Raw genomic sequence first — 24,078 nt, forward strand, 5'->3', positions numbered from 1 at the left:
AAATCCTTTTATCCTTTTCCTTCCACTCTTTAGTTATGTGAAAAAGTTAGAGAATTGTATTTTTCAAGACCATCTATTTTAGAAATATCCAAAACCTAAGTATCAATAATTAAGTGTACCCTGAAATGGATACTCAAAAGGGACTTTTACACAAAACAACTCGTACAAGGTTTCATTCTTATACAAACTCCTCCTGTATTTAGCTCCCATTATGAAACATTAAATTGGAAATTGTCACTGATAAATGCATTTGCATTTGTAGACCTCTGGTTCTCCAAGACAAGCAACGGCTCCTCATTTACTCCCATAGTGGAAGGATCAAAGCTTAAACTGTTAATTCAGATCAAATAAAAGATTATGACTGGCAAGACAAAAATAGTTCAAGTGAATGCTATTTTATAGACAGCATGACTTTTCCATACTTACATGGGCCAAATACACTTCAGTGTACACGTCTCAAAATAGTATAGTGTCGTTTTGGATCATGATCTACAAAAAACTTCTGAGTAAATGCAAGCAAGACAGTGGCTAAAATGCTTCAAATTACCAGTTACATGAACTGCTGACACTGTAAAGAGTAGACTTGTTTTAACATGGCAAAGGTCAGAGAGTTGCATAGTACAATATTTACAAGTCACACCGTTTTTAGCAAAACCCAAAAAAGTCTGAAAAATTTTATCCTCACTTTAAGAAAAGACAGATTCCACATTGCCATCAGCACAAGTTTAGTTCACTTTAACAATAAGCTCTTATAAACGCCAGATAGATATATTGGGGGAAATTACGTAAGCACTCAGAAGCACGGTACCAAGCACAAAGTAGGACATAAATGGGAGTGCTTAATATCCAGTATTTCAGTACCAGCTTTGCATGTGAACATCTTCACTCCCACTTATGCTTGTCTGTAAACATTGGATGCCATTTGCTTTGGGACAGGAATATAGAAATCTAAGCCCTTTTCCCTGAGCAGTGTTTCAAAGCAGCATCTCACCAACACTTGGAAACAAATGCACATCTCCCTTGAAAGGTTCATCTGAGCTGGTGGAGGCAGTTTGACACATGAGTAAAGGCTTTAAAAAAATCACTGATCCAAGATTCCACTCTATTTGTCAGCTTCTAATCGGCTGCAGTGGGACGTGCGCAAGAAGATATCTGACCCAAGACCAGCCCGTATGTCTGAAAATGCTCATGGGAAGGACAACGACTGAGCAAGGAGGGGAAGTAATTCTCATCTGACCTACCTAGACCCAAAATAATCTCATCCTATTGTGATGAAAATGCTGTTGCATTTTCTGATTCAAAAGCACAGAATAATGGCAGACTTGGTAAGAAGGGCTTAAAAAGGACAAAACTGGTCTGCATTAAAATGTCTTTAACAAGCAACATCAACAAACATTATTTCAGTCTTTGACAGTAGTGTATTCATCTCTCAGTCTTTGACAGTATATCCTTAAAAATGAGAACGTTTGACACTGAACTGCTATTATTTCAATTATGTTCACATATTACTCAGCTACGTGGGGTACGCCTCACACCTTCTCGATTAACTTTTTGAACTGCTGCCATCAGGAAAGCAGAACTGCAACATTAAACGCAGAATCGCCAGACTGTCTCAAACTAATACCCCAGTGAAACTACTGCATATCTGCCTTTTATTTAATTGGACTTGGAAGACACAACAGCATGAGAAAATATTGCTCCAGTGTCGCGTTATGGCCTGAACATTCTTCTCTGTATCTGCGAACACAAGCTGCTTGTTCTTAGATGAAGTTCCACTCAGATGAGGTGATAATGGTTGTTTATACATTGTTAACTCAGAAGAAAAAGACAAATTTCCTCACAAAGCAGTTTTCCTTCCCTTGTGATACATGAAGAATAACTTCACGTAACTTCATGTCTTTATGGGAAGACTGTACTGTTACCAAACAGTATAATCTTCCCATATTGCATTTCTTAACATACATCATGGCTGTTTTTCTTCTTCTGCTCCTAATGACCCATTGTTTGCTATGCATTTGCTGCCACCCTTAGTATGGACGTGATGGTGTCGTTGCAACTCGTTTGATCACAAAAATCCGAGTCCCTCGTTGGTTGACACAGATGGTAAAATTTACGTGTATTTATGTTGCAGTCCTTGTGGTGAAGCGGACAGTAGAGGGGAAACATGAATTGGCCCCTTTTGTGTTTTTGACACTGTCACATACAAAATCTGATCAAATAAATCAGGTTGCCATGGCAAACCCTGCTACACTGCATTAATGGGGCACTGTGCTACATAAACTACAATTGAGATATTCCCCAAATGACCCAATAATTACAATACATAATGTCTACTTGCGCTATGTTGTTTCCATCTACAGATTCACTCACTAGTTGTGCTGAATGCTTGACACTGGATCTGATGGCTTGCTTTGTTTTTGAATTAGTTATCTGACAAATTGGAAGCTCTAGTAAAGTACTGAAATGTAATTCACAGTCAGTTGTATTAAAGCATGCAGAACCACTGTGGATTCTACACCCTTATTCCCACAGAGCTACTATTCAGAACAGGAGGGCATCAGAGGCGACACACATACTTCAAAGACAAGACAGGGCTTTGAATTCCACAAAATCTCATTTAATTCTTTGTGTTTTGATCCAAGTCACAAGATATTTGTAATATGCCAGCAGAAATGGCAAGATAGGAAACAGTGTGACAGCGCCTTTGAAGTGCTGAACTGCTGATTAGATACAGCACTTTTTATTAGTACATTTTTTGTTTTCATGTGTTTTGTATCTTTTGTGTTTGTGTTACACCGATGAAATTTTTTCAGATGACTCTGTTGAAGATTATGAAAAAATAATATCTAATTTTCTTTGTTGTGCATTAAGATAATCAATTGATAAAATACCCAATCCATACATAGACTTACAGTTTTTTACAATGATTATGCACACATACACACACACACACACACACACGCACACACGGATAAAATAAAGGTAGTAATAATGGAGGTACATTTCGCCTAGTATCTCTAACCTCACCATTGCTACAACAGGCTACAACATTATAGCATAATGAATTATTGGAGATTGAATTTTAGATGTACACGCAGCATTTCCCCAACACAACCACCCACCTGGATGTCACATCACATCATTCCAAACCCACTGTGGGGGCTTTATGTCTGACAGGCTTATAGTTTCTTCATATTCTACACTATGGGTTGTATTTCAGGACTACAGCACAAACCTATCAGCTAAAAGTGGAGATTAGCCAACAGGGTCACCTTCTTTGCATTGCATCCAAAAATACATTCAACTACATTCAGTTCCCATGATCAGATCCCAGTATTAGTGGCAGCAACACAGTTTTAAATGATTTCCACCTATCATCTATGGAAAAACATGTCCATGCAAATATGTTTAATCTGGACACTGTGGTGTATAAATAAACCAAGTACTTGTTTATATTGTCTAGAAAACCCTACATGTAGCAATGGATGCAGTGAAAACATAATGACCTTCACCAACTACCATCACCCACAACTGCACCGTTCTATCAAATAATTAACATGTTAATTAGCTGTTTCTGAATTCTTAGTACACAGATGCAAGGATCTTGCAAACAGTGAAAAAGTGACACTTCTTTTACACTTTGTCTCTCCATACCCTCTGCCCAGAGTTTTGTAAAACACAGTACAGCATTTGCACTTCATGGCATTTGAATACAAGCAATGTCACCTACAACTGAGGACACAGGCTACAGCCATCTGCCGCTGTGTGCTGGTGCTAGCTTTACTTTACAGCATGAGAGGACTAAAGGATGAGGGCCAACCTAAATTTACATTACCTGAAAACCCCTCAAACTTATGGTACTCAAATCATTAATTATACACCAGAAACCAGATATCTAAGATGTTAAATGTTTTAAGTTAGATAAAACTACCAAAATTTTTTGCTTTTGCTAAATGCCAGAGATTTGAGAATCAATATGGAAAATCTTTTACTTTATTTTATTTAGAAATTAAAACAGATTCCCTTAAATGTTTTTGGGTATCCTTTCAAAAGCATATCAGAACAATTTGTTGGAAATTTTGGCCCATTCATCGGTGATTGTGGGCCACCTTGCTCACAAATACCTTTTTAGCTCTGCCCACAAATTTTCTATTGGACAAAGATAAGGGATTCCTATTTACCAGTTGAAAACATTGACTTTGTTGTCTTGAATTCATGCTATAAGAAAAACTAAGTTAAAGCTTGTTGCCAAGTTTAACTTCCTGGATGTTGTTTTGAGATATTGCTTCAATAGTTCAGTACAATGTTATTTCCTCCAAATACCATCTTTTATGAAGTGCACAAGCCTCCCTGATTACATAATACCACCACAACATGAAACTGACACTGCGGTACATCAAAGTTGTGATGGTGTTATCAAGCTTGTGGGCTTCCTCCAATGCCGACTTGCATCACTCAAGGCTGATATGCTTTATAAAAAAACAACAACAAAAAAATAGTTACAACCTCCAGCAACATGCTCAGGTTTCAGCAGTAATAATCTTAACGACTTGTATCATTCCCCTTGATATAAAACCTCAGTTGGGTGTAAAATTCTTATATGGGTTAATTCAGAAAGTCACAGCACTTGATTCAAGAAGATGACCAAAATGATGCTTGCCAAAGGCAGTTGCGGCAAGTCCAATTTTTGTTGCACTTTTGGGCACTGCTTTGATGAGTAACCATCTGTTGGGTGACTCTGTAAAATAAATGACAATAAAATGTGCCATAAACATAAAACCTGAGGAGGACCATCATTTTTTCCTCACACAAGTCATTAAGTTTCTCATCTCCATACAGCAGACAAATAGGGAGACATTTCCAGTGACAAAAACATTAATGGGATTTGATGCCACTTTCACGGTTTTGGGGTAATTCACCACAGGCTGTTATGACTGTTACAGATTGCACTTTCTTGTTTCTTTGTTTTTCAGTCACACAGCAGGCTTTTTTTTTGTCCCAATGCATTAACAGAAGAGAGCAGAAAAGAAAAAAGCAGAAAGAAAGACAGAAGTACTAAGGGGGACAAAGGTAATGCCAAGCCAAACCTACACCCTGGCAGAGGATTCAAATGACAAGGGGAGATGAAATTCATCAAAAAAGCTCTAAACTGTGCTTGGAGAATTTTCTACACTTGAGTGAACCTACAGAGACTCTGACAGGATTCCAACTTGACCATAAATGAAAACAACATTTCTGCCTGAGGGTTTGATGCAGTCGAGCCAGTCATCAAGACTTCATTGTTTGAGCATCCAACTGTAAACCATTTTCAACAAATAAACTGGGAGAAAGCTAAAGCGCTGCATAACTTGGCTAAACACATGTTGTAATGTTTTCGTGACACTGTTCCATATAGGTGCAGTGTCTGACTTTATATTTATTTTTCAATGTTATTGATCCATATACAGAACAAAGTGTCCAAGCACTCATATCTGATTGTTTACATTGAAGGCAATTTCTGGTAAACTTCATAGCGTCGAACTGGAGCATTGCAAACACAGACAAACACTAGTGATCAGGTAAAACTTCATAGTTGTTTTAATTGGGTAAACCACTATGAAATGCCTCGTTTCTAGAAATGTGTCACACAAATAAAATTACCTTGCCTAACCTAAAGATTTCTAAGTCTTCTACCCTCAGGTGCAACTTCCACACTGATTGATGTTGATGTCAGTGTGACCTGTTAAGGGCTTACACATGGTGGGGACACTGATAGAGAAGATGTTTCATATCTTTGGTTTTCTATTAGTTCATCACCATTTAGTTCAACTGGTTGATTTCTCAGTTAAACTCCAGTACATTGCTATAAAATAGGGTTTTCTCCCAAAAACTGAGCACCAGAAGTTTGCAAGTAAGAGTTTAAACAAGCCTGCTGCATTTTGAAACAAATAAAGAAATGACTGAGGCAAAGCTCACATTTTTAATGTAAATTGATTTTCTCTTCTTAAGGCTGCAAATGGAGTATTTCATTTGTGGTGGACACAACATAGTTAGGGTCCAATTAGAGTGAGACTCACCATGAACTGAAAGACTAATAGACTGGAGCTCACTCCAGACATTATGTTTTTGTAAAACTAACAAAAATGTCTTCATCGGAATATAAATGGAACAAATAACCATGTCTAAAAAATGAAAATTGTGTTACAACTACAAATGTTTTGAGCATATTGTATTCATGTTACATGATCTACTTTAAAAGATTACGAATCCAAAATCATTTTCTCTTTTATGGTAGTATTGTCAATGTTAACTCTGAGCTTTTCTGATCTTTAAACACATCTTAACTCAAAAATGAAAGCGTAATAAGAGGCCACAGTCATGTCACTGAGATGCCATATCACTTTAGACTTTAGAGAGTCAGTGTAAAATTCAGACAGTTCATGGATTTTTGTTTCTCAGCAAGAATACTTAAAAAGAGATGGTACATTTATGCATCTCATATTCAGAAAGTGTCCCACTCTCCTCTCCCACTGTGAAGTGCCAATAGATTTTGCGCCACACCAGGTGGAGAACAACTTCACCGCATAAAGTCTTGTTCTGACTGATGAGTGGTCATAAAACCGCTCTTTCAAGATAGATGCTTCTGGTTGGAACAGGCTGAAACAAGATGGTGCATTCACTTACTTCAGAGTTTCAGGGTGTTTTCACATAATACAGGGTGTTATGCTTCATATTTGCTTATTTAAATAAAGATAAACACCAACGAAAGACACAATTTGGGCTAGGTGAGTTGTTAATGTGCAATGCAACATTTTACAAATAGTAAACATAGCAGAACAGCTCAAATGCTTCACACTGACAGTGAAGCGTGGTGGCAAACCTGATTAATATTGATTGGGTTAATATTTGTGCAGCCACAGAACCTGAAGAAATAGAAATTGAAGTCATTGAGCCAGCACTGAATTCCCCTGAACCTCTTCTGTGTACATGTATTATATTTATTCTTGGTCCAAGAATAATATTTTGTGTATTGTATCTATTCTTGGCCTAAGAATAAATATGATACACAGATATGTGAATCTGCCTGTATGAAAGCTATAGCATGGTCATAATGAAATGGAATAAGGATCCTGTGCAGGTAGCAGAATTGTTGAGAAAGAATACAATCAAATGCCATGAACCAATCAAAGCCCAGACCTGGATATGAATGAAATGTTTCAGATGGATCTCAAAAGAGTTGTTCATGAACAGATGCCACCCCCAAATATCAATACATTGAGAGAAAATGTAGTAATGACTAATTCTAATTTTCTCCCAAGAAATTTAAATGACTGACAGAAACATAAAGAGGACAGCTGTTTTGAGAGCTGCACATTAAAGCAGGAAAGGTAAACCCCCCATGTAAAACAAGGATTTATTATATAAAATAAAAGTAAGGGTAAGTTCCTCTTTAATATAATATGTAAAAATTTGTTTTTTGTTGTTTTTTTTGAGAGGCATGTCCCAAAGCATGTCTGTGCTCATCAGAGTAATAACGATGGTCAGAAACAGAACAGAAATGACATTTATCTTCATACTTCAAATTACAGTTTTAGTCCCAAACAGATATTTGCCACCGTGGTGAGTTACCAAGTGGGCTGGTAAAATCTTCGACTGTCCATTTGTTAGATGTCCAAACTACTGCCCTCACATAACATTTCTCCTGACTTCCTACTCACATTAAATAAATCACAATGCAAAGGCTGACTTTCCTAATTTTGGTCATGGAAATGACCATGTTCATTTACAAGTTTCAAACCAGAGTGACATGGAAAATTTGTAAAAGGGTGCCCTAGGAAAATAAAAAAATGAGCGTACATTAGCTGTTATTCACCAAAGACTCATATTTATGTAAATACATTGTACTGAAAGAAACATATTCCACCATGTCCTGATGTGAAATGTTGTCAAACTGAAAGTGGGAGGTTTGCCATGAATAAAATTATCTGCACACACATTCCTGAATAAGTCCCTTTTTGCCAAACACTGAGATGAATGTAACATGCAAATGCAAACCCCATAGGCAGTAAGAATGCAAGTAAGGTCAGCTGGTTTGCTGGAAAGGTTAGTGCTGCGTGTAGAGAAGGGACAGAGTTCGCCCCCAACGCACCTTCTCTTGGGATTTTCATTTTTACCGGCTGTGCAATGAACCATCGACCCTAACCACACACCTCCTTTTCCAACACAGCCACTTGTGATAAATTACCTGATACTCCTATCCCCAGTTGTTTACGCTATACACCCAAAGCTTTACGGAGCTGCTGGAAGAGAATGGGGGTTGAGAGCAAATTGCAAGAAGTGGGTGTGAAGTAGAACAAATAAAGGAGTTATTGACTAGGGACAACAGAAGATATTCAGGACAAAGAGGTCAAACAAAGGCAAAAACCAGCAAAGAACAATGCATTAGAAATTGGAATATTCATAAATATTCTCATAAATCACATCATAATATTCTCATCTCAAGCATCATTTCAGTTAAGCCAGCGAGCAGAAACAATGGATGGTGACATCAGTGATCAAACCCTCCCAGAGGAATTCTTATCATCCCTTGCATTGACACACACGCACACTGCTATGGAAACAGCAGGAATGTGAATGTGCATCAGTGTTAAAGGGATGATACACAGCACACAAAGCAGAGACAAAGGCACTGAAAACAGAGCTGACACCACTCAAAACTGCCTCCAAATCAGCTGAGTAAGACGACCAGCGTTCACATTTTCCCTGATTTAAAAAAAAAAAAGGAAACCAGGGGTCATTAGAGGACCTAGAAACTCACTGACAGCAAAAACGAAAAGTTAACCAACTGTTTTCACATGTAGGGAAGGAAATACCGCAGGTCTGTTAGAGAGCTTGATCTCGGAAGTGTCAGAGGGAGATGTTGTTTCACAGCAGAGCCAAGGCGGACGGACCATATCCGATCCCTCGGTTCACTGTACCAGCTGACTGCTATGGAAACAGCAGGAGTTGCTGCGAATGTGTGTGTGGTGGTAGAAGTTTAAAGGAGCTGTAAAACCCATTTCCCCACATACTGAGGGGACAAAGACAATCACGCATCAATGAAGAAACTCTTGCTAACATCTGTTACCCATATAGATGTCAGAGTAAGTATATACATTTAAAAAATGGGACAAAGCAGCTGCAGCGTGCACACATATTAAGAGGACAGACCGGGCAGCCATTCAAGCGGCTTGGTAACAGTAACCCACAGCAACCCGAAATCCAGCCCTCTTTCCTTCTCTCAAAAGACACCGATCGTATGTCCAGCTATGGGAGAAGTAGCACACAGAGTAAAAAGAGGTTGTAACTTCACCCACTCTGCCTCGACACAAGTGCGCCACAAACCCCCAACCTCCCTCCACCTTCAAAAGTTCAAGGGGTTAATTATACCACACAAGAATGGATTTTGGGAGACCCGAGAGCGGACACGAGTCAAACAGAAACCTCTCCCCCAATCTTGCTCAAACCAACCGCTCTCTGATTCTAAAATAAGCACTTTCCTCACGAGTGGCGACACTTTGCAAGCTGGATCTGGAGGGCACTCACTCTTCTCCACATTCTTGTCGTCTCTCAGCACACGACTCGGGCAGGCTGCACACCCGGAGCGGCTCACTTACCGTTGTGGTTGTGCTGCACCGTCTCCAGCATGCTGGCGGAGGAGTCCGTTGCCCCCAGCTCAGCAAGTCTGCGGCTGGTGGCGCTCAGCTCAGACCGCAGGTTGGTCACCTCCTGGCTGGCCGACTGAATGGCCCCATCGATGCGCTGGGCCAGCTGCTTGTTGTCATCCATCATTTTCAGGATTTTTGCCTGGGGGACAGAGGGGAATCCAAACACGGTGTCATGCCGACAAGTTGACCATTTCCTGACAAGGCATAAAATCCTTCTCTCTCAGTCCTTTTACTCTTTTCTGCTCATGAAAACACAAACTTATATCCTCTAAGCTGTTTGTCCTTTCCAGTTAGAGAGACGCATCTGGTTCAGGGGAAATGTGTGTTTGCGGGAGGGAGTATACGTTTCAGCAGAGGTGGTGTGTGTGTGTCAGTGTGAAAGCATGCCTGCATGTGTGCGTTTCTGAGAGCTCCGTAGCAGCGTGTGCGCTTGCGTGTGTATGTGTGTCAGAGAGCCAGCACTGCCCCAGTGAAATGTGCACCCCGCAGCTGACTGTTGAAAGGACACAGAGCATTGAAAGATGACAAGAACGTTTTTAAATGGACTGTACCATTTGGAGAGAAAGTTAGAGGGGGGTGTCAGCTATTCCATGGAAATGCATGGAAGTCAGGGCTCCTCAGCACAGCTGGTTTTAAGAGATAGTGATAAAGGTTTGTGTTTCGCACTAAAACGATTCACAGTAAGGTCCTATAATCCAATCTGCAATAAAGTACTGCAGCTTTCCTCTTTGTCTGAGTATACTGCATGGACCTCCTGTGGTGGCCTCATAAACAAAAGGAAGGAAATCATTAGTTTTGACAAAGAAGCAGTTGTGACGAGAAAAACAATAAGAGTTGAAGCTTGTATCGCAATGTCACAAATACAGTTTTAATGTTCTGACGAAACTAAGGAATATTTAACTCAGCATAAGGCATTTTATTTTTAAATGCATATATGTATAGGTTTCTCTCAGTCCATCTCAAAGCTATTTTATGAGGTTTTATTGTTGGTAATAAAGTGGAGTGTATTTAAATTAAGAAGTCAAAGTATTTGCTTGTTTCATGAAGACCTATCCAGTTATCATGTGACTTTGTCTGTGGAAATAAGACAACGCAAATGTTATGAGATCCAGACATACAAGTCAATGCTTTAGGTTTGACATCCTACATTTATTTTTTGAGAGAGTTATAAAAAGAAGTAGTTCTAAAATCGGTTCACTGCTGTGCGGATGGAGTCAGTTTTGTGTTGCAGCATTTCACTTGAAAAGAGAAACAGCGACAGAGAGACAGACAAGACAAACCGTAGACACTTTAAAGCTGCTGTATGTAATGTTTTTAAAAATATATGTTTTTTATATATTTTCTATAATTGTTGCTATGTCATGGTATGGGAGATTATCTGTGAAAAACATATCAAGCTCCTCAACCTGCTCCCAGTGCTGCATTTGCCACCTGCAGAAATACACAACTCTTGGTCAAAAAACAAACAATTGGAGGCAGGTGGAAGGTCTTAGCACTGTCAATCAACTCAGGTATGCGCTGCTTAATAGTGGGTGAGAAACAACTTACAGTTTATCCGCCACCATTGGATTGTCAAAACTAACCCTTTAAATTGTCTCACACTGTGGGCCCAAAATTAACTTTAATTTTTTTCAGTTCATCCAAAGACTCACCATCTGGGGTGTATGTTTGCACTGATCCCAAAGCAAAATGATATTACGTTTGCCTTCAACTGTATGTATGTTTTAAAAACACTATTATATTTAAACTAACTCACCAGAATGTGGGATCAGGTTTTCCATCATGAACGAAGGAGCCAAATGCTTCTTTCCACCTCAGGGTATTTTTTCCACTTAAGCATCAAAATGGTGTTTTACATTGATAGACCCACTGTCAGTTTCTTAGCTGTAGCCAACACACAAGCTGATAAACATATCAGAGCTAAAATGTTACTCCAAGTGATCCATCTGCAGGCCTCAGGGGAAAAATTACCAAGTGACAACCCAAGTCAGTATAAAGCTTTAATCTGACATTAAGTTGCCAAAACATGCACACTCACTCAGCAGTGCAGCTGGGTAACCCGTCCTGCCATGTGGTGAGTGGAGGTTAGCCACCATGCTGCTTAAGCTGGAGGAGCGGGTGACTGCTGTGTGCTCCCGGAAATTATTACAGTAGCCTGAGGTGCTCTGTGAATGTGACTGTGCGCCTGAAGGTCAGAGATTGCGCTCCACACAATTGAATTGTCCCATATAAAAGTTAATGGGCCACCAACAGCAGTAAGTAAGCAAAGAAGACGGGAACAACACAAACATGCTCGCAACACTTCATCCATCTGCCTAGACATTCCCCACCCATCTCACTCTGTAAGTGAACATCATGTTATTTATAGACGACCCCGGAGCTGTGTGTGATACATCGGTCACCGGGACGACGGACACATACATGCAGACAGGAGGGGGGGGCAACATACCTTACATTATAGGACTAATAATCCGGCTCATGGTCAAGATTTAAACTTTTTGTAAAAGAACCATTTGAAGTACCTACATCTTCAAATGATGCTGTCGATGCATTACAAAATTATTCATTCTCCTTGAACTTTTTCACCTTGTGTCATGTTACAGCCATCAACATCATTGCATTTTATAAGAATTTTTATTGATCAGCCAGTTCAAGCAGGTGCATAGCTGTGGAGTGGAAAGAATGTTTTTAGTTTATATTAAAAATAAAGATCTTAATAGTGTGGTGTGCATTTGTATAAAGTCAATACTTTGCTGAGCAACTTTTCCCTGTATAGGTATACGATGTTTTGGAGTATTTCTCTACCACAAAGAATAACATTTTAAAAAACTGTCAAAAAGTGATTCAAGTAAATATAACATAGGAAATGTAGCTTTTCAACCCATCTATGCTTTAAGCAAGACTCTTATCATTGTTCCAGTAAGGTTAGATTTGTGGAGTTTGTGCCACACACATTTTTTCCAGCTGAGCTGTAGGTCTCAGCAGCTCTTCCACTCAGCCATTTTTAATTTATGGCATTTTCCTAGTCTTTCAGCTCATTTGTGATTTGATTTGTAGCTAATTTCTGTCTATTTTTGAATGATGGATTTAACAGTACTCAGTGAGATGTTCAAGGGTTATTTTATAGTTTTATCAGGTGCTTTAAACTTTGACACAAAATCCTCCCTGGTCTGCATAAATTGATCCTTGTGAGTTTTTTTAACACATTAATTAGGTGCCTTATGAGGGTGGTTATCTTCATTGGGTTTTATTTAAGGGTATCATATGAATGTCATTTCTTTAACTATTAAAAATGTAAATGTAAAGCATCTTTCCTTTTCCTTTCTGCTCCACTGCATAAGTAAGTACTTTTTGTTTGATACTCATGTAAAATCCCTCTAAATTGCATAGAAGTTGCTTGTATAATCTACCAATACATTGCTTGTCTTCTTTTTTCATCATAGAAAGATGTTACTGTGTTAGGATTTGTCCAAAATGTTGTGTATGAAAGAGCTTACAGAATTGGATTTTGGTTCCCTTTTGAAAAAAATGCTTCGCAAACTTTTCAAACCAGACAAGTGGACTTTAAGTCAAAAGTACGCTGAATCATGCTTTATCTTTTATATGAACACCCTTTCAACTAATTATGATAAATACTGTATTTCCACCATCTCCTGTCACCGCAAAGTGAAAAATGATTAAAAACTTGTCGTTTGATTTGATTGGTTGATTCAGGTGGAGAACTGCGCCTCATTCCTGTGGATGTGTGTTGAAATCTGTTTCTTTGTGTTTAGCACATAAGTGGGACCTTTGTAGAAAGGTTCTTTTTCTGAGGCCTTGAATGTGTCTGCTGATCAATGAAGTGAATCAGGACATGAAGGATAAGTAATTAGGGGGTGTGCTGGGGGCTTTAGATTAGCATATGAATAGTGAAAGTCGGGAGTGGAATCGGCGCGCAACCATTCTTCATTGTCGTGCAGCAGAGGGGGCATATGGCATGTCTTTTCCAGAAGAGTTCCCTGATTTAACTAAAAGTCGCTAAAGAAAGTTGTTGTACTTAAGTCTGTGTGCAACACGTTTTCTGCATGGCTGATCTCAATTGTGCACTTACAGCAGTGGGATTATGTTGCTAAGGAATAAACCACCAAGAACACTTTACACTGGTTTTGTGTTTGTTGTCTGGAACTGAAATACAATGATTTCAGCTCCCGTGGCAAAACACCAACATATAAACAGAGCATCTGTTGCCATTCAACCTATTTTAACCAAATGCATGTAAAAGGTAAGATTTCTCTTTGTTTTTAAGCCCTAAGGTTTTCAAAAAACATTCAAGCTTAAATTGGTTTGGGATAATATTTCAGTTTAAAGTCTCAACACTTAAAGGAAGCACCAAAAAAAGGGGGGTACTTCAAAATTCAAATGTAAATGTCTTTAACATAACCACTGACCTGGAAAAAAAAGGCTTTCTCACTTTTATTTATAAAACACGAGAAAGCGTTCACACTTTATCATCTCACATCAGTATGACAACTTCTGATGAAATACAGTTGCGACTGAGAGGCTTAATTAATTACAACTACTATAAATGTGTAAATGAAGAGCAAATAGAGAGGAAATGCTAACTTGCTCTTTCCACAACCATTCAATAATCTGGCAGTAAGAAGCAGTGAGACACTCTGGTCAAAACTGTTCACTTGGGATCTAAGAAAAGACAACTCTGTGTGCAAGTGCTTTTAAGTGTTTTTGTGCACATCACATTTCTTCAAGAAATAAGTTTTGAATCCAGCAGTTATGTTTGTTTATAAAAAATAAAACCCATAATGATTTAGAAAACCACTAGATAGTGATGGTCAAAAGACTCCTGGACTGCCAGACTTCTACAATAAGCAAATGCTTTACATCCATTTGTACTAATTATATAACAGCATGCAAAAAGCACCATGTAATAAGCTTAAAACAACATACAATTTCAGGTGCTTACCTTCTTCAAATAGTATAACAACTATAACTCACAGAAATAACTCAAGTTAAAAAAAATATTTTCCATTGTGTTTCAGATATCTAAAAGTCTCCTTCAGTATGCAGTGATTTCAGATTCCAGGTCTCAGAGTTGGAGGATGTTCATATAGAGCTTAATGATACCTACACAACAATTTGTGTTAAGTCATTCAGACTGCCTCTGCATTGCAGAGTTCACGGTCTGCACCAAAATCACCTGCTCACTGAGAGCATCTGCTAAGACCAGCCAGCAAGGTGGGAAAGTTGTTATAATGCTGAACCCAGCGAATGTGAACACTTTGTATTTTTGATCCCTAGAAGTAAGAGTAAAAAGTTTAATGGGAAGAAAAAAAAGGAATTTGAGTTTTTATTGCTGAGCTCTATGTTGAATTCCTATCACGGCAAACTTGACAACACAAATTGTCTCATTCAGATGAAACCACACACAAAAAGAATAATACACACATTAACACGGTTGTGGGAAATTGGAGGGAAATGCTGTGAAAAGTAATTTGTTCTAGGAAAAAAAAATGTAGAAAGACTTTTTGCTCGTGGTTTGTTTCTTACATCCAATGACGCATGGATTTCAAGTTTCTCCATGTGTGACCGAGAAGAAAAGATGATGGGAAAAGTATGAGAAACATTTTTGTTTAAAATGGCTCTTTCTGAACACACATAATTCTATATGGCAAGGCTCTTATTACACAATTAATCTACCAAAATTGATCTCCATGCAAACTGATCATTTTTGGCTGCTAAAGTATTTGAGACAGAAAAACGAAAAAAATATATATTGCTGATTTCTAATTGAGCAGAGCAGTGAGCCCAGGCACATTCCTAGGTAGTAATGAAGGGATTATTGATCTTTTTTCTGCATTCCACATTTAATTGGGTTCTTATATGAGGATGAGAAATTACCTCCAGGAGATCGAATAAAATTTGCACATAAAAAAAAAAAAAAGATTTTGAAAACTACTGCATCAGACTAATTAATGATTCTTGACCCAAAACAATAAAGTGACATTTGATCCAGAATTCTAATTTAAATTGTGCTTCATATTAATAATGCTGATGCTTGTATATTTTGTCCATGGATGGATTTTTAGATGCAAACTCATATTCTATGTGCACTTTCAGTAAGAAATTTGCAAACACTCTTTGGCATGAATTTTATATTCACTTGGGGCTCACTTAGCATGGAGGGACAGAAAAAAGGGAACGAAGGATGGAAAAAAGTAAAGAGTAACAAAGAGGGAAGGAAGGAAGGAAGGAAGATATGAAGGAATAAACAGAAAGGGTGGGGAGGAAAGAGGGAAGAGAGGAAGGAAGAAAATACACAAGAAGAGAACAAAATAAATTAAAAATAAAAGATAGAAAGGGGAAGAGGTAGGGACAAAGGAAGGATGACCACAAGGTACTCAGGAAGGATGAAAAATGTGACAATGTAGGAAAGAAGGAGACAAGGAGACAAAAGAAGGAAGAATATAGCACAGAATATTTAGGACTTAATTCTGGAAATGGACATGTTTTTTTTGTCATAATTATCTGGACCTTCAAAATACTGGAATCAAATTCTGGACTTCTCCAAGCTGAGTGTGTGCGCGTGTGCAACTGTGTGTGCTACTATTTGGAAATATGCCCCTAAGCAAACTGCAGAGAAACATGGACCAGTAAATCCTTTCTCAATCCAGTGTAAATTATTGTCGTGCTTTTGTTTTTGCCTTTCTGAGCAAGTTCAAGCCCAGTATCTGTAATTATAATCAGTTCATTAAGATGAGCAGCATGTTTCGGGTGACAAACAAGCTCCTGGAGAATGGATACTGATGCGTTTGTTGTTCTTGGCATCAGCAGCACTGCGTGTACTCTCAGGTGAGAAATAAGATACATGGATATACCTGAGTAAAGCCAACGAGTTTTCACATACAGATACGCTCTCGCATGCTGTCTGACAAGAGGGCGAGGTTTGCTGTAGGAAACTGTGCAACTAGAAAAACTTTTATCCTTATCCTGTCCTCACCAATTTTCTGTAATCTCTAGTTCCATTCACACTAAGCTCCTGTGCCCATTCTGCTGCCTTCATGTGGCCATTGTAGGTGTGAGGCTGATGCTGATGGAAGGGAAAAAAGAACATTTCTGGGGTCTTGCCATAAAACCAAATGTAAGTCTGCTGCCATGCGAAAGCACAGGTCTAATCTTGGGCATAAAACTGATTAGCAGACTAAGAATCTGGATTCTTTGAAATATGTCAAAGTTCATAGCTCATAGGTCTGTGCTATTGAAAAAAATATTAAAAATAAGTTTGAATCTGTTTGTGTTATTTCACATAGCACTTTTCTCTGAAAATAATAGCTTGAAAGCCTGTGTTTTCAAAAAGAATGTTAAAAGCAGATTTTGGGCCTCAGCAGACAAACCTTCAAACAGAAACACCACCTTCAAAAACAGTCAAACCGAATACCCCGAAGGTAATTTATTCATGGAGGTTCTGAAATAAATCTGGTTTTATTCCAATTAATTTTGCAAGATGCTTAAAAACATTTAGACTGGTTCAAAAACTAAGGCCTATGTCTCAAATTATAATCCAGGACAAACAATTAGCAAACAAAATTATACTTATTCACGATGTCCTCATAAATATTTTGCAAAAATGAATGCTTGGAAGTTGCCATTAGCTGCTTCACTCGTAACAGAATGGGAATGGGGTACTAAATGAAATTATTAGAAAGCCAAACACGTAAAACTTCTTTGAAAGGCAAAATGCTAGCAGGATAGAGTTCGTATTCCAACTCGCATTATTCAGTAGCAGAATAAATGTCACTTAGGGCTCACATTTAGAATAATGTGTATAAATAGGATGGCTGATCTGATTGAAAAAGAATGACTTTGTTTTTTGTTTGTTTTTTTCTTTCAGGTTGAGAGACAGATCCTGTCTCTTCTGTTCAGTATGCAACAGCCATCAGCTTGTGTGACGAGGACAGACAGACGCTATGTTTACCTGCTATATGGTGGGTGGAGGCGACCAGAGGGGGTCTGGTTGTGTTGATGCATCCCTTCAAAACCATTTTGCCTCAAAGGCAAACTGCCTGAATGATAAGCTTTTCTACACTAAAACAAACGTATATAAATAAAATAAGTCAGGTACAAAAGGCTCATTGTTTCTTTCTTCATTGTGAAAACCTTTGAAGGAGCTTGGAGTCAGGCTGAGATTAAAACTCTGAACTAAAGCTTACATCAGTTTGCTATTGCTACTGTTACTGCTGCTTTTGACATGCCAAAAAATAGAACAATATGCTAATTTAGTTCTTGCAGAATAAAAGAAAACCTTTGTTTTGCATCTTTCGGAGAAGACAAACTGACAACAGCTCCACACAGAAAGATAGAAACCAGTCAGCATTTCACTTGCAACAGCAATAAGCTTTAACGTTTCAAAATTGCCAGCATAACAAATAAAATGCATAACTACAGAATGCAGTTCGATAATTGACAAAAGCATGCATCTTGCGTTCAACATTTGCATTGTTTTTTGTTTCTTGTTTATTGTGTTACATTGCTTGTTTTAGTCTTGTTTGATTTTGAAGTTTCCATATACTGTAGTACAATTTATTTCTTTTTGCTAAATCTGTCATTTTTAGTTCATGCTAGCTGGTTTTGGGTGCATAAAGTAATTTTTTATATTTTCTTTCAAAATATTCACAATTTCATCAAAATCTTCAGGAAAAAAAATGCTAACTGTCTGTTTCTCTCCAAGTAAGTGAGTTTATCTTTTCAACCAAAGGAAACTTTGTTTTAGCCTGAATGAATTCAGTTAAATTAGTTGACAGTTGATTTATTTGAAGTAGAATTAGACTGGTTCCCACAGTCATTATGACCGTGGAGAAGAAATAGGAATCAATTATACAAATAGTGAGAGAAGCCTCATAGAGCCCCATAGGGAATCAGCTTCTCATCACTCCTGCCATCACACATCAAACTTCTCCCCAACATATGCAGATTTTTGCAAATGAACCATTACTTCAAGTAATAAATTAGCACTGAGTGCTTGTTGACTGTCTGTGTGTTTAGCAATACAATAAAACTGGAACACATTTGTGTGCTACCCATCCGAGTCTGGGTACAGCCATTTTGCATAAATTTATATAATATGGAGGAGGGAAATGTGATGTGAATATTCACTGCTTGCCAAAAAATATAAAAAATAAAAAGTCTTGTGACTTTTCCTGTCTGACTGAACGCTGGACATGAGGCATATTATGACATACACACTTGGGACATTTGGTTGGTGAAATGTTTATAACATTAAGGCCAAATTATTGTTTTTTTATGGCAGATTTAGATTTAAAATGGCATTTTTACAACTACAAAATGTCTTCCTGACAGCACATGGGAACATTTTCTCTGGCCTTAAACAAGCCATTAATGCTCCAATGTGAGTTAAAACACATCTGCAAAGAAACTCCTTCACAGCACTGTAAAAGACCCAGTAATTATAAATGCATCATTGCAATCGTTTCTATAAAAGTAAAACGCTTAAGGGAATGAAATACTTAAAGATTACAACGCTGCACTGATTGTGGGAAAATAGTTCATAGTTCACATTTGTACACAATTCAGATCAGAACCTCTACCTTAAAAAGCAAAAGTGGCAAAATAACTTAGCAATCTTCACGTTGTCTTTTAGTGAAATGATTACACTTTTTGCATGATACCTACAACCTCAGTTGAGTTGTTATAAATAATATTACAACTCAACTGATGACATTCCTCATCCATTGCCCCTTTTGTGCACAATTCCCTCAATTTCACTTACAACCGCGGGACAAGAATCACAGGTGCACCTCAAAGGCTCACAAGTGATCAATCTGAACAAGAGGTCTGCTGGAAGAATTACCATGATTTATGGCCTTCAACACTGTTATTTACAATTGTGTCAAAGCAGTCCGGCAGGAGGTAACTCATGGGAGCATCCCGATGTAGGCAGAGGAAATCAGAGATAGCTAAAGTGTAATTATCGGAATGACAGATAAGGAAGCAAAAAGTGAGGAAAACCTCTACTTTGCTAACTATGAATTCACAACCAAAGAAGGATTCTCCAAATTAAAATTAAGAAAGGGGATAGTGGAAAAGGTTATTGATGAAAAACAATATTAAAATGCACAATTTACTCCCATATCGAAAACTGGTGCCAAACTAAAAAAGTAATGTATAACAAGATTATTTCTTATTTATCTGTAGATATAGTTAAAAACAAAGACACAAAGAGGTCTGCTGCACAGTACAAGCCAAGCAAATGAACAAATTGCAGCAACATGCCTCTGTGTTGACTCATTCATCATAAAAACTATTTGGACGAATGGTCTGCTACTGAAGACTTCCAACTATTCTGATATTTTTCTCAGCGTGCATTCTCACAAAATGCATAAAAATTTTTAAAAAATATAAAAATGACATTTACCAATATACTTTCAAAAATCTCTCTGACCATGCTGAGCCCTCTTATTTTATACTTTCTCTGTGGAAGTTTCAAACATGGTGACCACTAAAATCTCTCTTTTTTTAATAGATAAAAATAAATCAGCTATTTTTGGGGGGAGCTGGGATTCTGGTCTGATTTAGTGAACTAATATGTTGGATTATGGTCACTGGACCTTTTGCCATGTCCATTATCTGTGTGGATCTCGGTTCATAATTTCAAGTACATGTCCTGCCTTCCCTTAATCTGATCTGAATTTAATTTGGATATCATTACCTGTGAACTGCTTGGACCCGCTCCTTCCTGCAGTATTATTCACCAGCCTGGTCACCTCTCAAACATCATTCTTCAAACCTCCTTGCAGCTTTTTCTCTGCAATACCCTTGCCATGGTCAATCCTCCTGATAGTCACAAGAGCTAAATCAATGGAGTCATTTGGAGACAGAGCTATGGCCAAGATATACCCTCACAGTTTAACAGAGGTAGATCATTTTTACAAGATAGAGAGGGCAAATATTATTAAGTCAATATGTGGAATATTGATAGACTCCAAAAAACACGGACACTTAAGGGGGCTTTAGAAAAATATTGAACTTCCTGTCGGGGTGGGGGGTGTGTGTACTTGTTTGGAAGCTACGTTTAAAAAGTGTGTTTCCTTTTTTGTTCCAATGAAAATCTTAGTTTGAGGTTTGCCATAAACTCACTTTTCAAGCTGTAAAATGATTTAGCAATAAAAAAGCATCGTGTCAGCGACCACACTTCCCTTCACTTCATTCAAGGCATCACAGCAATGAAGGCTCTTACATTATGTTCACAGTTTGTGTTTATCTGACCTTTTCAAATGGTGCTACAACTCTGGTAATGGAGAAAGGGAATTCAGACAAACTCTGACCTTTTCTTAATTTGGCGGTTCAATATCACAGGAAAGCTATCAGATGTTTCCCTCAAATGTAATATAAATGGACACGAGTAAAACATGAAAGTGTATTCCGTCATTCCCCAGGTTGTAGTTTAGCAATCAGTCTGAACAGACTGTAGAAAAAAAAAGAAAAGGATTGTGCTTATTCTTGCTTTGCTGTTCTTGCTTTGCTGGTCATTTCCATTTAGTGCAACTAATTAAAACACTATACATGCTAAATGAATCTTGCAGGGTTAATTTAAAAATGTCAATCATTTTACAAGAATGTTTCCAATTTGCATGTGACTAATTTCTTAATATGTGGCTGGCACTAAAAGTAAATTACTGACAATTATTAGTACTTGTAGCATCAGTGGACTGTATCATCACCTTTATTTGACATTAAAGGATTTTTTTTTCACACCGAATATGCTTAAAGAAAGAACCTGACCTTAAATGAAAACCACAGTCTCACAAATGACAAATTCACATGAATGCAAAGTACAGCTAAAACTTCATAGTATTTGCCAAGTGTCTTCTACTTTTGCAATGTCTTGAAGAAATTATAAGAGCCAGAAATTTTGGTCTTGCTCTAATTAAAATTCCCAAACACAAATGCTCAGTGTGAAAATCAGAAAATGAAAAATAGTGTATTTGAAAATCTTCCACATCGGATCCAAGAAACACCCTTTGGTGCTTCATATCACCAAAGTTTATTGAGTTGAAAGATTTTGTACTCTGAGGTATTCTACTGCTGCAATATATAAACATTCATACGTAATATGTATATACTTATAAACATTCTAAGTATATAATGTTTATAAGTACATTATATACTTATAATGGCACCTACATAAGGTGCCATTATTAAGGCAGGAAGTTCAATATTTTTCTAAGCCCCAAACACTATCTTATGTTTCTGGTATTTAGGAAATAGAAGTAATTTTCATCATTCTTACTGACCTAAGACAAGAAAACAAAGTTAAGACTAATGAGAAAACCAGGTTACGTGTCCCCTTATGCAACAAACCCCTGTTATTCGCAGGAGTTGATGACTACTAATCACCTGTAAATAGCTAAAATCTGCAAATATTTTAGATCTACTCCATGAAAATACTAGACCAATATTTTGTTAGTAGTTTGGAGTTGCAGTCCACAGAAAAGTCCTCCTTGCTTAGCTCCACTCGTAATTTATTTAACATTCCCAGACTGTTCAACAAAAGTAAGTTCAAACTTAAACTCACACAATCTTGTTAAAATGAGAATTGTCCTCGTTTTTACAAGACGGGTTTCATATCTCTTCTTAAAACAGGCATCTTTCCCACACACAAATATATGCCAGCACACACAATAACCAGAACAATATCACAAAGCTTGATCTGGTAATTGTGATGGAGCAAAATGGCTTCGAGATATGACTTTGACTGCTCCTGAGCCTCCTCCTCCTCCTGTTTCAGCTGAACAGACAGATGTAAGTCATCTGGAGCAGCTCTCAGCGTGGCAGCATGCTCCAATCTGACAAATCGTCTCATAACTCAAATAGTTTCACACGACACAATATTACCTTCATCTAAACGTGCTTCCCAGGAGCGACACTTATTTAAACCAACCTGGCTTGTCATTCACATCATGTCATACTAATATTGTTTCACACTTAAACAGGCTTACAGGATTACCTCCCTCTCTGGAACCCTACAATCTGTGCTAAAAACAAACATGAAAAGAAGATTATGTCAGCGTATATGAGATGTTACGTAAAGGCAAAGGCACCCCAGCCAACCGCGTTTAGTTTTAACTTTGTAGATGTGCAGACCAAAATCCTGCCCTTCAAAATGCGGTAGATGGAAGAAGAAGGAGATCTGAGTAATGTCCAGTCCTTCAGGAGAAGCAGCTGGTTCCTATTGATAAAGCAGGGCGAATTCATCTAGCAGTAGGAACATGCTGGCATGTGTTAAATGCATTTTTTTTTCTTTTTCTAATTGTAGAAAGAAACAGTGCTTGTTTAGCCAACACTAAAAGCCTCGGGGGAAGAGGACACAACTGCCTGCTGAGAAAGAGAAAGTCATTTGTTCTAATTTTACATTATCCATTGGAGGAGGCCAAGTTATCAGAAGGAGCTAAATTGAAATACGCCAAAGCGTGCCCAAACACAGTCAGCAAAAAAAAAAAAATAATAATAATAATAATACGGAAAAATATCAGCTTTAAAGACTTTTAAATAAAAACAGAAGTACTATCACAGCAGAGGACACATAGAGGATGATGCAAGGCAAGAAACATTTGACTAGGGAGAAACAAATATTGCATCTTATCTAAAGTACCTGGTAGTGTTGTCTTTTCTGTTTGCTTGGTATTATTGTTTTTTCTCAGGAAGCAGCATCTTTGACTTGGTCTGAAATCCTGATGAAATTCACCTTCCAACAAATCATGTGAAACAATCCTGATTAAACAAAACATTCTGTATAACTCAAATATACAATTTAAATGTTTGTCTCTGCAGAATCACAGAGCATGTCAGAGACCTGAAATGTTTCAGTGAATAGGGAAAGTATTATGAAGAATTTTCCGCTTCTTTTTAAACCATAACCCTTTTGGTGTATGTGTGAGTTAGAAAAGTGAACAAATCCTCAGAGTCCTGATAAGATAGATAAGTAAGTCAAACGGACCCATGCATTTTATTTTATTTTTTCGAGCAACTGAGCTCTTAAGTTAATCCTGAAAGGAATCTTTCACAGCTTTGGGGAATTCTCAGCATTTCAACAAATACATAATGACTAACAACTACTACAGAAAAGACTATTAATGATAATTTCACAACACAATCTGACTTCAAAACACCACAACTATCTTTTAGAATGTGTTGCAACATTTATGCACATCTGCTCAATGATTTGAAAAATCCAGTCCATGTATGACTTAAACAATAAAAACCTTTGAATTGTGTAGTATCAGTATTTCAGCTGCGAGTAATGGTTCAGTTAGGTGCTTTGGATTTGTTCACTTTTCTAACTCACAATGAGATGACCCACGACTGCTAAATAAGGGAGCCA

At 37.7% G+C, this 24,078-nt stretch overlaps 1 protein-coding gene across 3 annotated transcripts in view; it reads right to left on the reverse strand.

Moving 5' to 3' along the window:
* LOC102217955 (kazrin-like) overlaps positions 1-24,078 on the reverse strand; it is a 131,362-nt gene that overhangs the window by 96,198 nt on the left and 11,086 nt on the right. For all 3 annotated transcript variants that reach the window (XM_023330940.1, XM_023330930.1, XM_023330934.1), the window contains exon 2: positions 9,636-9,825. In XM_023330940.1, the coding sequence (XP_023186708.1) occupies positions 9,636-9,825 (190 nt within the window). The remainder of the gene's footprint in view (positions 1-9,635; positions 9,826-24,078) is intronic.

Source organism: Xiphophorus maculatus, chromosome 1 (assembly GCF_002775205.1).
Source record: "Xiphophorus maculatus strain JP 163 A chromosome 1, X_maculatus-5.0-male, whole genome shotgun sequence".
Taxonomy (NCBI): domain Eukaryota; kingdom Metazoa; phylum Chordata; class Actinopteri; order Cyprinodontiformes; family Poeciliidae; genus Xiphophorus; species Xiphophorus maculatus.